This window comes from Podarcis raffonei, chromosome 11, assembly GCF_027172205.1.
Source record: "Podarcis raffonei isolate rPodRaf1 chromosome 11, rPodRaf1.pri, whole genome shotgun sequence".
NCBI lineage: Eukaryota > Metazoa > Chordata > Lepidosauria > Squamata > Lacertidae > Podarcis > Podarcis raffonei.
In genome coordinates, this window is record NC_070612.1 from 18,557,013 (window position 1) to 18,571,453 (window position 14,441).

General features: G+C 44.7%; 1 protein-coding gene across 2 annotated transcripts in view; it reads right to left on the reverse strand.

Moving 5' to 3' along the window:
- FYB1 (FYN binding protein 1) overlaps positions 1-14,441 on the reverse strand; it is a 54,608-nt gene that overhangs the window by 26,276 nt on the left and 13,891 nt on the right. For both annotated transcript variants that reach the window (XM_053408319.1, XM_053408318.1), the window contains exons 3-6: positions 10,954-11,110; positions 6,734-6,771; positions 5,207-5,226; positions 3,596-3,642 (exon numbers count right to left, since the gene is read on the reverse strand). In XM_053408319.1, coding sequence (XP_053264294.1) covers positions 3,596-3,642; positions 5,207-5,226; positions 6,734-6,771; positions 10,954-11,110 — 262 coding nt within the window. The remainder of the gene's footprint in view (positions 1-3,595; positions 3,643-5,206; positions 5,227-6,733; positions 6,772-10,953; positions 11,111-14,441) is intronic.

A 14,441-nucleotide genomic window follows, 5' to 3' on the forward strand; every position in this document is an offset into this window, starting at 1 on the left:
CTTATGGCTGCTGGGTTCGATGTTCTGTTCTCTAACAATTTGTGTTCCTTCTACAGGGATGGGAAGAAGATCTACAGTGTCGAGAGAAAAGGCACGCTCTTTCTGGTGGAGATGCCCATTGAAGATGGGGCTGGTGGGAAAATGGGGCTGGTGGAAAATGGGGCTAGTGGAGAGTCCATTGAAGACGCCCAAGGGCAGTGTGCTAATGTCCCACCACACCATGATTGTATACACTTATGGCACAGGAGATTTGGGCACGTAGGGTGGTCATATGTGAGGAAAGCCCCAGGCAACACCATTGGGTGTAGGTTCAAAGCATGTGACAAATACCTAGATTGTCAAGCCTGTAAGCAATCAAAGGTCACAACATGCACATACCCCAGGTCTGAGAGGAAAACCAGTAAACCCTTTGAACTTGTCCATGCAGATTTGTCGGGCCCCATGCCGACACCTTCTTTAGCTGGATCAAAATGGGTTTTGCTTCTGGTTGACGATTTTTCTAAACATTCGTGGGTTTTTGCGCTGCAACAGAAGTCAGAGGCAGCTGCGCTGATCAGGGATTGGATCACAGCGGTTGAGCTACGGTTCTCTACCAAAGTGATTTCCTTTCAATCTGATCGGGGGGGGGAGTTCACAGGTTCTGCGCTGCAATCGTTCTTCAGGCAGAAGGGTATCAGTCATCGACTGACGGCCCCCCACTCTCCGCAACAGAATGGGGTTGCAGAGAGAAAATTTCGTACACTACAGGAATCAGCGAATGCTATGTTGGCAGACTCGGGTTTGCCACAGCGCTTTTGGGCTGAGAGTTATAGGACAGCATGTTTCCTGCAGAACAGGGTGTTCAATTCAAGTGTAGGAGACACACCGTACTTTCTGCTTCATGGGAAGCAGCCCAAAGTGCATTTTCTGCGCACTTTTGGGTCTACGGCTTGGGTTCTCATTCCAAAGGCCATGCGCAGAAAAGGTGAGCCAAGATCCAGGAAGATGATCTTTGTGGGCTATGAGCCGGGTTCAAAGGCGTGGCGCTTCGCATACCCTACTGGCAACCAGTCCAAGCTGCTTATTAGCGGCAGTGCTGAGTTTTGCGAGCAGAGTGGGTGGAAGCGTCTTCACGGGAATCCGGATGTTCTGGTAGACTCAGATGAGGAAGAGGAGGAGGGTGAGGCTGAACCTGTTGCTGATGTGCACAGTCCACAGCCACAGAGTCCAGAGCCGGGATCTCCAAGGGAGAGGCTCCGTATCTCTCCAAAAGGGAGTCCCAGGACCCCTCCACAGGTCTCTGTCAAGTCTGAGCTAAGGAGTGAACCATCCTCGCCAGCAGAACCAGCTGTTCGCCCTAAACGGCGCAGCAGGTCAGAGGGGGATGTTTCTGACACAAAGGATAGTAGGGTTGATCCAGGTGAATCAGGCGCAGTTCCAGAATTCACGCTGAGGAGGTCAGCAAGATCAACCAAAGGGAAGCCACCTGAAAGGTATGAAGCCACAAGTGTCTGGGTTGGTGTGGCTAGATGTGAACCTGAATCCTTTGAGGATGTTCAGAAGTTGCCTCGGGAAGAAGCCAGCAAATGGCATGAGGCGATGCAGAAGGCGATGAACTCAATGGAGTCTCTTGGAGTGTTCTCACTCACACAGCTGCCGGCTAACCAGCAAGCTGTGGGCTGCAGATGGGTTTACCGTCTTAAACCCACAGAAGCAGGAGAACCACAGTACAAAGCGAGATTAGTGGCCCGTGGATTCACACAGAGAAGGGGTGTCCACTTCACAGAGGTTTATTCGCCGACCTCAAGGACGGAGACTTTGAGAACGCTTTTGGCGATAGCAGCACAGAGAGGTTGGAAGGTGAACCATTTTGATGTAGATGTCGCCTACCTGAACTCAGATCTCCAGGAGGAGTTGTACATGCTTCCTCCTCCAGGGTTTGAAGTCAGTGAGCCAGGCGTCGTGTGGCGGTTGCACAAATCCATCTATGGATTACGCCAATCTGCCAGGAATTGGAATATGTGCCTACATGAAGCCTTGGAAGAGCTAGGTTTTAAGAGATCTCTTGCAGACAGTTGTCTTTACATTAGAGATTCAGGCCTGCAACAGCAAGTGGCTCAGGTGTTTGTTGATGATATCTTGCTCATGGCACGGACGGGTGAACAGGTAGAGAAGTTTGCTAAGGAGCTTGGAAAGCGGTTCAAGCTGAAGCAACTTGGAGATGTCAAGTCCTATCTAGGCGTAGAGATCACAAGAGCAAGTGATGGAAGCTTTTTGCTTCGCCAGAAAGGTAAGATTGAACAGTTGCTTGAGAAGTTCAGGATGTCTGAATGTGCAGGTGCCAGATCTCCCATGGAGGCTGGATACGTGAAGGAGTGTCAGCAAGTAGAACGCGTGGTGTTCGAAAACACTGAACTCTTTCAGTCAGCTCTGGGTAGTCTGTTGTACCTGTCACAGTGGAGCAGACCAGACATAGCGTTTGCTGTCAATCTGCTCAGTAGAGAGGCTTCAAGTCCTAGTGTGCAGGCCTGGAATGGTGTTAAGCGGGTGCTACGTTACCTGCAAGATACCAAAGACTTTTGCCTCAAGATGTCAGCTGAGGGCAATGTCAAGCTGACTGCCTGGGTGGATTCGGATTGGGCTAACCTTGAGGACCGCAAATCAGTGTCAGGCCTAGTGGTGAAGTTTGGGGACTCAGTGATTGGGTGGAGGTCCCGGAAGCAAAGTCTCATAGCGCTTTCATCTACTGAAGCTGAGTTCAGTGCGCTATCAGAGGTTTGCAGAGAACTGGAGTTCTATGTGTGTTTGGTCAAGGAAATCTGTGGAGAGAATTGTCTGCCCATTGTGGTGCATGAAGACAATCAACCATGCCTCAAATTAGCTGAGACAGGGCAATTTAAGGCGAGGACCAAACATTTGGACATACGTTTCCAGAATGTATGTCAGAGCGTTCATGAGGGGCTAGTTGCTCTGAAATACTGTCCCTCAACCAAGAACCTCGCTGATGGTTTCACAAAACCATTAACCTTCCAGAAGCACGAGGAGTTCTGTGAGGGTCTGTGTATGGGGAAAGCATTGATGGCTACTGTCCCCAGATGCAGGACAAGAGGGGGTGTGGAGTTTGGAACTGACAGGGTCAAAACTCCGTGGTGTCCTGTATCTGGGAGGAGGAGGAGGAGGAGGAGCTTGTCGCAGAGCAGTGAGTCACAGCGTCTCTCTGCCTTCAGACTTGCTTTCACTTCCGACTGAGCAGCAGCTCGGCACAGAGGCTGCGAGTGTGCTTTTGGAGCACGGCTGAGAATGTCACCAAGTTCCGATGGAGTGTGACTGTTTTATGGCTTGTAAATAAACGCTTCTAGAGATAAGAACCGAACTGTCTCTGGACTTTATTTATCCCTTATCTCACACGGACACAGGACCGCTGCTACTCTGCTCTCCTGCCAGGTCAGCTTCCGAGCAGAGCGACGCAAGGGAAGCGTGACTGGACGCAGGGGTTTTATTACACGCAAACTCTCAGGTCCTCTTACTCTGTTTATGTTTTGTCTCTCTGTCACTTCAGTTGTGGGATCCCAATAATCAGAGAACCACCATATCTGGAGAGCTGCATATTTCTTACCTCATTTCGTTTATATCTTCATATGTCTCCCCTTCACTGTTGAGACTCTACAAAGAAAAAAGCGTCAAGAAATGAATGAGAAAGGGGAAATTATACCGTAGTTCAAGTGCAACCATTTCTTTTTAAGACTAGTACTAGGACAGCAAATTGTATGTGGCATTTCGTTATTTCAAACCCAATTTGTTGTATGAAATAAGGTCTTCTTTAGAGCTTGACCATTCTGCTATTTAGGAATATCAAATATTGCCCAGACCGTAGCCATTTCCAGGTGTTCATTCCGGGTATAATGAACACATGAATGTCACTGAGTTGCATCTACTGCCACAACAACTTCTCAATCACCCTGAGCCATTCATTGCAGTCCTTTACAATCTCCTTTCAGATAAGCCCTTCCAGAGACTACAAACAGAATAAGGCCGTCAAGCACTTTGTAGACCAGGGTAGGGGGAACCTGTGGCCCTCCATATGTTGCTGGACTACAAGTCCCATCATCTCCGGCCACTGAACTTTTGCGATCGATGTCCCTACCATCTGCTAAGGCTATAATAAAAACTAGGTTGTGGGATACTGAACGCCAGGAACAAACAGTAGCAGCAGAGAAAACATGTTCCCCTCTTTATTTTCAACTTTCTTGGGCACATGAAACTAACCACAATGACCTTGAATTTCTGCTTAACCCTCAAGAAAGAAATGCATTATCTCTGGCCAGGTTTAATTCAAACCCATCAAACCTCCTTTGGGGAAGGTTCTCAGACAGGGTGGAAGGAGAAAGAACTTGCCCATGTGAAGACCACCTGGTGGAAACCCTCACACATATGGTTCTTAATTGTAAACTATATGCTGATCTCCCTCAGCAATTTCTAGATCAACTCTGCATCCCCAAATGGAAACCAGAGTTGGAGGTCATACATTTTCTATTACTGGGGAATGATCAGGAGCTCACCAAGTTAGTGGCTAAATATCTCTGTTTGGTTTTTTGTCATCGAAATATACTGCAGACGTCTGATCTCCCTGGAGACCTAGAGATGTGACGATAGATTGCTCTGCCTCTTTTCTTTTAGCAAAAGTTTTGTGCCACTGGGGAAGTGGTAATTCTATATTGATTTGTTTTGGATGTTTGTATGTGATGCCAATAAAAGGTTTGATGATGATCTCTGGCAATGCTGGCTGTGGCTGATGGGAGCTGCTGTCCAGTAACATCTGCAGAACCACAGCTTCCTCAACCCTGTGGAAGATCACAACACATGTTCTGCACCCCTTGCTTGGCTTATGGGTCACAAGTTGTGTACCCAAATTAAGATGTGTTGATCCAGTGACAAATGAATGTTCCCACTGCTTATTACTATCAATGATCACTTCTTTGATTTATAACCCACCTTCGACCTTAAGGTCCCAGGGTGTGAAACATCCATATCAAAATAATAATGCAAAACATTAAAATATTAAAACCCAATGCAGATATCAAATGAAACAATCTCTCTCCCTTTCCCCTCTTTCCACAGACACACCGGTAACAGAACCTCCCCCGGCACCCCTCTGTATTCATGAAAGTGGGTATTAATGGAAGAGCGTTGTGCTGCATGTATATATGTTGTGAATGGTGATACTGACCTCATCTGCATCCCCATTTCCTGAAGAATCAAAAGGCAAACATTGATTGTTAATTTTCTGTTGCAGGGAAGATTTTGTATATAATATAATCATATCCGTATATAATAAGAGGGTAGAAAGTCTATGGATTGCCCTCTAAACAAAATGTGTTGGGCAAAGGATGGCGTTGCCTAGGACAAAGTTGGGTATTTCTACTTGCGAGAATTTTTGTCTAACTCAAATACAGATTATGCCATATATTTATAGTGCTCAGTATCTTTCCACATAAAACTAAATATATGGCGTAATCTATAGTTGATCAAAACTGAAATGAAATTGTAGCAAATGAATATATTTCATGCCAGCTGCTTATCAGCTATAGCAGGCTTCCTCAACCTCGGCCCTCCAGATGTTTTGGGACTACAATTCCCATCATTCCTGATCACTGGTCCTGCTAGCTAGGGATCATGGGAGTCGTAGGCCCAAAACATCTGGAGGGCCAAGGTTGAGGAAGCCCGTGCTATAGTATGCACCTCAAGCACCACAACTTGATTTTAATTCCCGCGTTCTGACTACATACTGAAAACCAACTATATATTATGTTATGTATTACATGCTATAAATACATGGCATAAGGTTTATATATACATGCTATATCCTTATAAATTATACTCTGTATAAATACTATTTGATTAACTTTCTCATTATCTGTATTTTATCAATACATTTATATCACTTTGACTGCTATTAATTATTATTATTATTATTAGACTTTGACAGCTATGGCTTCTTTCAAGGAATTCTAGGTATTGTAGTTGGGCAAGGTGTATGAATATTCAGAATTTTCTGTTGGGAGATCACCAGCTCTTCCTCACAGAAATACAGTGTTATTAGGGTTACCTGGGAGGAGGGAGTAATGATATAGGTTTATAGGACATTCCGATTCATAAGGCCATATTGCAGCAGCCATCACCGTCATCCTATTTGGGCCACAAGGTCATTTAGGTCAGTCATGCCCACCTTCACTGCACCTCATGTCATATATAACTGCCAATCAAAGCCCTGTGCCAATGTCTGTGTACTGGAGTTTGCCAGCCCCAACAACCAGCTGTTTGTTGGCACTTTGTGGGCTGTGGCTTTGTTCACATAGCTTAATTTCATGCCATGCAGGCAAAATTGGGACATCACCAGGGGACTGACAGGTGGGTGGGGGGGAGATAAGTTATCCTTACATAGTCAAAATGGCACCATCCATGCACAAGCAGGAGGTATTGCCCGAGAACCACTAGGTTCTCAGAAGCACTAGGGGAAAAGCCTCTCCCAAAAACCAGTCTGATAAGGACTGAGCATGGATGGAACGCATGAAATACTGCATGGGCTGCCTGTAAGGGGGAGGCAGTAATGGAAAACAGTGGAAGGGGAATGGAGTATAGTGGAAATGGGGGTGGCTGGCACCCGAACAGGAGCACTCCACATTCTAACGCTTTCTTGCAATTCCCACTTACAAATTTTCTAATGCCCGTCTTAACAAAAATGGATTAGCCTTACCTCCAAACTCAACATCATCATAGCTTTCTTCATTGTCCCTATGAAAAGAAAAAGGTGAACAGGTTCAAAGAGAAAAAAGATGCAACTGCAATTCCCGTAACACTCTTTTGACTGAAAGCCAAGCCATCAGAGAAGGTTTATGAAGCCTATGGGCCAGATTCAGCTGGTTCAGTTGACAGAAGCTGGGACAAAAACACCCTCTAATGAAATTAGGTTTCCCCACTCCTCCATGCAATGAATTCTGCTCCATATTGATCCAGAGCAGACCCCAACGTATAGTTAGCAGAGTAAAAACATAAAACACGATGCAGGATTCCCAATAATAACTCAGAGGCAATTAACTTCATTCAGCAGATTGTTTTTTTTGTTTTGTTTTACTACTGAAGGCAAATGAGCTTTACAGTCACAATCCAACATCTTCAGGATTGGTACAGTCCACAAGAAATCCAGCTGCAGCAGACTTAACTTAAACTTACAATAAGACTAAAACCTTAGCACTTAAGCATACTATGTACAGTGGTATCTTGGTACTCGAACAGCTTGGCTCCCAAACAAATTGGCTCCTGAACGTCGCAAACCCAGAAGTAAGTGTTCCGGTTTGCAAACATTTTTCAAAAGCCAAATATCCAATGCGGAAGCTCCTGCACCCAATCGGAAGCCACACCTTGGTTTTCAAACAGTTTCAGGAGTTGAACCAGCTCCCGGAACAGATTAAGATGCCACTGTACTGACCAGCACACCAGCAGGAGAAACAGAAAGTGAAACCCAGGCTTCTTCTGGCCTATTACTGTATTATAGTCAGCATGACCTTGAGTGAAAGAGATAACAGAACCAGTTTAAACCAGCTGTTCAGTTTCTCTGCTTGTTTCTAGGCAAAATAGAAGCTTGCTTGTTAGCTAGAAACTTCTAGCTTGTACCAGCTTGTATCACATAGAGAAGCTTCCAGAACCTGCTTGAATTAATTAGAATAGGAAAGACCTCTGCACTTTAAACCAATACCCAAAAATGCAAACCTGACATCCCCACAGATGTAGCCCCCACTGATCCCAAGGAGTCCTAAGTAAAGGAATACAGGCCTGCAGTCTTATTAAGTTTGAATCTGACACCTTTCCCTGGCAGGTTTTATTTTCTTTTTTTTTCTAACGGGTGTAGCGACAGCAAGAAATCTGGAGATGAAAGCAGAGATTGGGAAGGATTGCCACAGCTAGATGCACCAAAGAGTGGTCTTGATCACATCTGGGGAGCCCTCAATGAAGACAACGGTCTCTTTCAGACATATACCATGTAATATATAATATATAATATAATTTATTATTTCTACCCCACCCATCTGGCTGGGTTTCCCCAGCCACTCTGGGTGGCTTTCAACAGAACATTAAAAACAGAATAAAACTTCAGACATGAAAAACTTCCCTAAACTGGGCTCCCTACAGATGTTTTCTAAAAGTTGGATACAGTGGTACCTCTGTTGACGAACATAATTCGTTCCGGAAGTCCGTTCTTACACCAAAAGCGTTTTTAAACTGAGGTGCGCTTTCCCCAATGACCCGCCGCCAGTGCCCTTCCACCGGCCGGCTTCCGTTCCTCTTCTGGGGCAAAGTTTGCTAGCCAGAACACCTATTTCCGGTTTTGCGGGAGTGCGTTGCCCAAATCATTTGTTAACAGGACTGTTCTTAGACTGAGGTACCACTGTAGTTGTTTATTTCCTTGACATCTGATGGGAGGGCATTCCACAGGGCGGGCGCCACTACTGAGAAGGCCCTCTGCTTGATTCCCTGTAACCTCACTTCTTGCAGGGAGGGAACTGCCAGAAGGCCCTTGGCACTGGGCCTCATACACTGAATCCATTGAGGCCATTCAGCAACATACAATCCTGCTCTTCCATGCATTCAGACAGCATCATATAGCAAGGCATATGTGAGTGAGTGCATGTGTGTAAGTACATAATAAGAGCCTGGTGGATCAGGCCAAAGGTCCACCAAGTCCAGTATCTTGTTCCACAGTGGCCAACCAGATGCCAGTGGGAAGCTTACAAGTGCAATAGCATTTTCCTCAGTTGTGCTCCCCTGCAATCAAAATGTGTGAGAGTTCTTGGCTGTGAGTCCAGGAAGATTTGCTCCCTGCCTTGCAGACCTGGCATGGGATGGCGTGGCCTGGATTGACTCCAGCTACAAAAGCTGAAATTGCTGAAAAGATTCTTGGGCTGGGTAACCATTTATTTTTTTTGGGATGGGGTTGTTGCTGTTATTTATATTATTTTTTGTATCTTTATTTATCTTATCATAGTTTATGCAGAAATTGTTCCGTTTGGTTGTGTATTTCTTGATGTTTTATTTATGGATTATGACTACTTTTGTTATGTTTGCATAACAAAATATGTTTGCAATTATGTATTTTTCCATGTTGTAAGTCGCCTTGAGCATGGTTTGAACTATGGAAAGACAGCATGCAAATAAAATGATGTATGTATGTATGTGCAGCTTTTCATGTGTTTTCAGAAATGTTCTGCAATGTCATCACAGCCCTTCCTTTTTCTAATTTGCTATTGCAAAGTAAAAATCACCTGATCAGCAGCTCTATATCACAGGACTTGCTTGCCACAAAGTATGCATATCTGCATTCTCAAGTAACTACCATTTCAGATCTTCCATGCGTGAAGCAGGCCTGAGGATTATCGATAAAAAGCCAGGCACTAGATTGTGTCTCTCTCAGTCTCTCTCCCTCCCTTCAAATGCCTTCTCAAAACTCATATTTCCTGGCCGGATGTTCTGCTGCGATTGGAGAAAACTTTGGCCTCATAGACTTATCTTTGACCCTTACAGTGGTACCTCAGGTTACATACACTTCAGGTCACATACGCTTCAGGTTACAGACTCCGCTAACCCAGAAATAGTGCTTCAGATTAAGAACTTTGCTTCAGGATGAGAACAGAAATCGGGCTCCGGCGGCGCGGCAGCTGAAGTGGTGCTTCAGGTTAAGAACAGTTTCAGGTTAAGTACGGACCTCTGGAACGAATTAAGTACTTAACCCGAGGTACCACTGTACTTAGAATACCGACTGAGAACATCTCGCCCTAGGGCCAAACTAGAGAAAAATGGTGCCCACTTTTATTTGATCGTGTGTTTCTTCTAGAATCACATATTCACATATAAAGGAGAGGGGGTTGTGGTTCTTATTTTAACCAAAGGGAGACCTGCAATAAAATGTTGCAGTGTGAAGTGCTCTGGGCTGTTTTTTTAAAGGTTTTTGCCTCCTAGTGTTCCCCCTCCCTAACCCCTTTCCCTTCTGCAAACCTTGGCATTATGCTGATCATGCTGATCTTTCCCTTTTGTTTTCCAGTAGCCATGTTTTGGCTACAAAGCCATCATTACTCTGCACCTGACTCCATTGTTAGTATATTAACATGAAAAGTGATGTGAATGAGAGGGCAGAACACTTTCTCCTTCCTCTGTGCACTGTCCTCACTTGCCCAGTGAATTTATTTTTCTCCTGGCCTTGCTCACTGCCAGTAAGTTCAGGTGACAAACTATGGGGAGATAAGGCAGAGAAATATTTAGCTTTCCACTTTCATGTGGGGGGGAAAAGATACCACCCCCATCTTTGGCATGAATAGGGGGGCTGCTTAAGCATCGCTATAGAAGAGGTGAAAGAGGGTGGTCATTTGCATAAAAATCACTTATGCCCATTTTTTTAAATATAGTCACAAATACATTAGCTGGCTGAGGATGATGGGAGTTGTAGTCCAAGAACATCTGGGGTCCAGAGGTGGATGATTAAAGAAATGTGGTGGCTACTGGCGCATTATGTCTAGTTTGGCTTTTGCATGGCCTCTAGGGTTCAAGGATATGCCGTTTACCTTCCTGCCGCAGCGGTACCTATTTATCTACTTGCACTGGTGTGCTTTCGAACTGCTAGGTTGGCAGGAGCTGGGACAGAGCAATGGGAGCTCACCCCGTCGCGGGGATTCGAACCGCTGACCTTCCGATCGGCAAGCCCAAGAGCACCACCCGTGTCCCTTGACCGTGTCAAGGATAGCATCCTCATCACAAAGCAGCGAAAGAAAACAAGGGGCATGATGTGTGCCAAAGACAAGGTACTTCAGGATGACTGTACGGGGAAGACACTTTGATAGATGTGAGATCAGAAGCTCCCTGTGAAATGAGAGCGGAATGTAACCTCCTCCCTGCCCCCCCCCCCACAGATTTCACACAGAGACATACCTGGGCTTGATGTTTCTTGGGGGAAGTACTGGAGCTTGTGCTGATGGATGGGAAGCTGAGGGAGGAGGCGGTGGAGGCACCTGGGTTGTGGTATGCAGGGTCGAAACAGGCAGTGGAAGTACAGGGGGTAAACCTGCCGCATGGGGTTTGCTGGAGCCTGCAAGGGGAAAAAAAGTTATACAGTGGTACCTCGGGTTACAGACACTTCAGGTTACACTAACCCAGAAATAGTACCTCAGGTTAAGAACTTTGCTTCAGGATGAGAACAGAAATCGTGCTCCGGTGGCACGGCAGCAGTGGGAGGCTTCAGGTTAAGAATTGACCTCCAGAAGGAATTAAGTACTTAACCCTCGGGTTACAGATGCTTCAGGTTACAGACGCTTCAGGTTACAGACTCCACTAACCTAGAAATAGTACCTCAGGTTAAGAACTTTGCTTCAGGATGAGAACAGAAATCGTGCTCCTGAGGCACGGCACAGTGGGAGGCTTCAGGTTAAGAATTGACCTCCAGAAGGAATTAAGTACTTAACCCTCGGGTTACAGATGCTTCAGGTTACAGACTCCACTAACCTAGAAATAGTACCTCAGGTTAAGAACTTTGCTTCAGGATGAGAACAGAAATCGTGCGGTGGCAGCGGGAGGCCCCATTAGCTAAAGTGGTACCTCAGGTTAAGAACAGTTTCAAGTTAAGAACGGACCTCCAGAACAAATTAAGTTCTTAACCCGAGGTACCACTGTAATATTTAAGGGGGAAATCACAGGGAGCTCCATTTTTATACACAGGAGGAACCTAGCATTGCAATTCGCATGAAGGATAGATAGGGAAGGTTGAATCTATCCATTTCAGTTTCTCTCGCTTTCTCTTTTCCTTCCAGTCGTCTTCTCATTCCCACAGCAATTTGCAGTTTGATTTTAAAACAACAGCAGCTTACCATGGGAACTTTAGTAGGCGCATGTTTGCACGTCGGTGTTTCTTAAAAAATAAAAAAGTTCCCAAATTGCTTAATTGTAACAACATCCACTTCCTACTGCATCTGCAGAAGTTTCCTTTTTCTTGCATGCTACTTAAAACACAGGCGCTTGTATTTTGTTGCCATCTTGCTAGATGTAGGTCTTTCAATGCTGGTAACTGGCATCTGTTGCGCCTCTTATATATAAGTGTGAGCGTGTGCCATAGAAAGAGCAATGATTTGGATCTCCCTGCATTTTTATTTTTTACTTTAATGCAGTTGTAGGGGACTTTGAATAGAGCAAAGCGTGTTCTCCCTCATGGAGAGCATGTGTTGCAGTGGGGGCTGACAAGACACCTCACTGTTGCTGGGTAAAAGAGTTTGGCCATCTTTAAGCAGGGGCGGGCTGTTACTGGGGAGATTTATATGTTGCCATTTATTGATTGACAGCCCTGTTTGTTAAATACACTGCACGCAGTGATGAGCTTCCTCTTTCGCTGCGTGCTTCGGATCACCCTCCCTCCCTCCCTAATGTTAGGCTGTTTGCTTGACCTGTCATGGGGTCATCTGCTTTGGGGCAGGGGCCTGGTAGGAATTTTGTCCATTTGGCTCATTGGCTGGTGCCATTTGGTTTTTGCCTACTGCGTAGCAAATCTGGAGGGGTATGGATTTGGCTGTGCCTGCCCCTCCAAAATACTGCTGCTGCTTCAAGGGTTTTCTGTTAAAGGAACCCAGGGGCTCGCCATGCTTTTGTCCGAACCCCCTGGCAAGGGGCTAGGGCCACGCAAGAGCACCTGGGAGCATTCTGGGGAGAGGTGAGGCATGGTTCCCAGTCCCGTCTCTCTCCCCAGGTGACTTACCCTTTCTGACTTTGCGGGGGGTGCGAATGTCAGAGCTGTCCCCGTGCGGGGTCAGTTAGTCGCTACCAATGCCTAAGCAACCACTCACATTGCTGTATTTTTAATAAAATTGTGGCCAAAATTATGCCAAAAACCTTAAACAAAAATCAAGTGTCATTGTGTTCTTATTTGGGGTGTCTTGGGGACCTCGACGCGCAATGACGTTCAACCCTTCCCTGTTCTTTTTCAGCTTGCTTCCCATAAGCTGTTGTCAGACCTGGTGTTTGGGATGGAGCACGGCAAAGACTATATACAATATCAATGTAAAATGAAAAGCAATCAAATCGTACATCAAGGAGGAAAGGCCAAGGGACAGAGATAAGCTTTCATTAAAACAGGACGAAAAGGAGACAGCTGAGTATTTAAAGTGCCAAAGATCCATACATAAGGGGTTTAGTAAGTGAGATTAGTATTTAGAGTGTGGTAAGACTAAGGTGGAGAGCTGAGAGAAAGCAATAGAGATAAATAAGATACAGGGGCAAGATAAACAGTGAAGTTAAAACAAGTTCAAACTTAATACGTACATGACAATAGAAGAAGCAAGTGAAGAGCAGTCATCTCACACAATTAAAACAAAATCCACCCACTTCCCCCATCTCTTATTTAAATAAATTTACTTGCAAAATTAATGTGCATACAAATTTAACTCAATCAATTAATAACTATAAACATATTTTTTAAAACTAATTCTTACAAATAGTTAATGAAAATTATTTAAATAACTTAGTTCTAGCAATATTTTTTTAAAAAAAGGAAAGTAGCAACCCAGCAGCATATACACGCTACACATGTAGAAATACACTTATAAATAGATATTTAAATTATTCATAATTGCATGTATAAGTTGCCTTTTTTTCTTAACTCAAAAGTGACTTATACAGCACATGCATTAAAAGCAGCTCAAAACTGTTATAATGGTGAAAACAAAAGTATGGCTATGCATCTTTCACGGTGATGGATGTTTATAAATAATAATAGTGCCCATTCCCCTCCCCCCGCCCTCCTGGGGTCAATAGCATCCAGAAACACACTTTTTGGTAAAGTGTATTTGTATGTTTCCTCTCAATAGACAAAAAGAACAAACTTTTAGAAATATTATAGAAAGCGATTCAACAGCAAGCCTAGCAAGTTATGTAATAAGTGCCCGAAAAAAGTAAAAATAAAATAAAACTAAGAACAAGAAGTTGAAAGTGAAAGTTTAGGGAGGAACACAACAGGTTCTGTGCATTTAATTTGAGATAATGATGCAGCATAAAATAGGAAGCTTAAAGTGATAGTTAGTATAAGGAGTAGCTTGCATTTATACAGCATTCAACAGGTGTTCTGGATTATGGAGGTGCAACGATGGGGGAATGTTAAACTGGCCGGCTTTCTACTTGCCATTCAGCTATCGCAGGCACAGGAGCTCTGTCCTGGTTTCAGTTCTAATATTGTGGCCACCTAGACTGCTGTAAGTCTGAAGCAGTAAAATGGGGGTTCACAAATTTGGAAAAGGCAGATGGTTGATCCTTCTGGAACTGCCCCAGTTCAGAACATAGATGGGGCATGGCATTATTTAAATGTTTCCACACATCCAAAATCCCCTGTGGCAACCTTCCCTAAAATTCTATCTGATGTGCTAGCTTACTTTTGTTTTCAA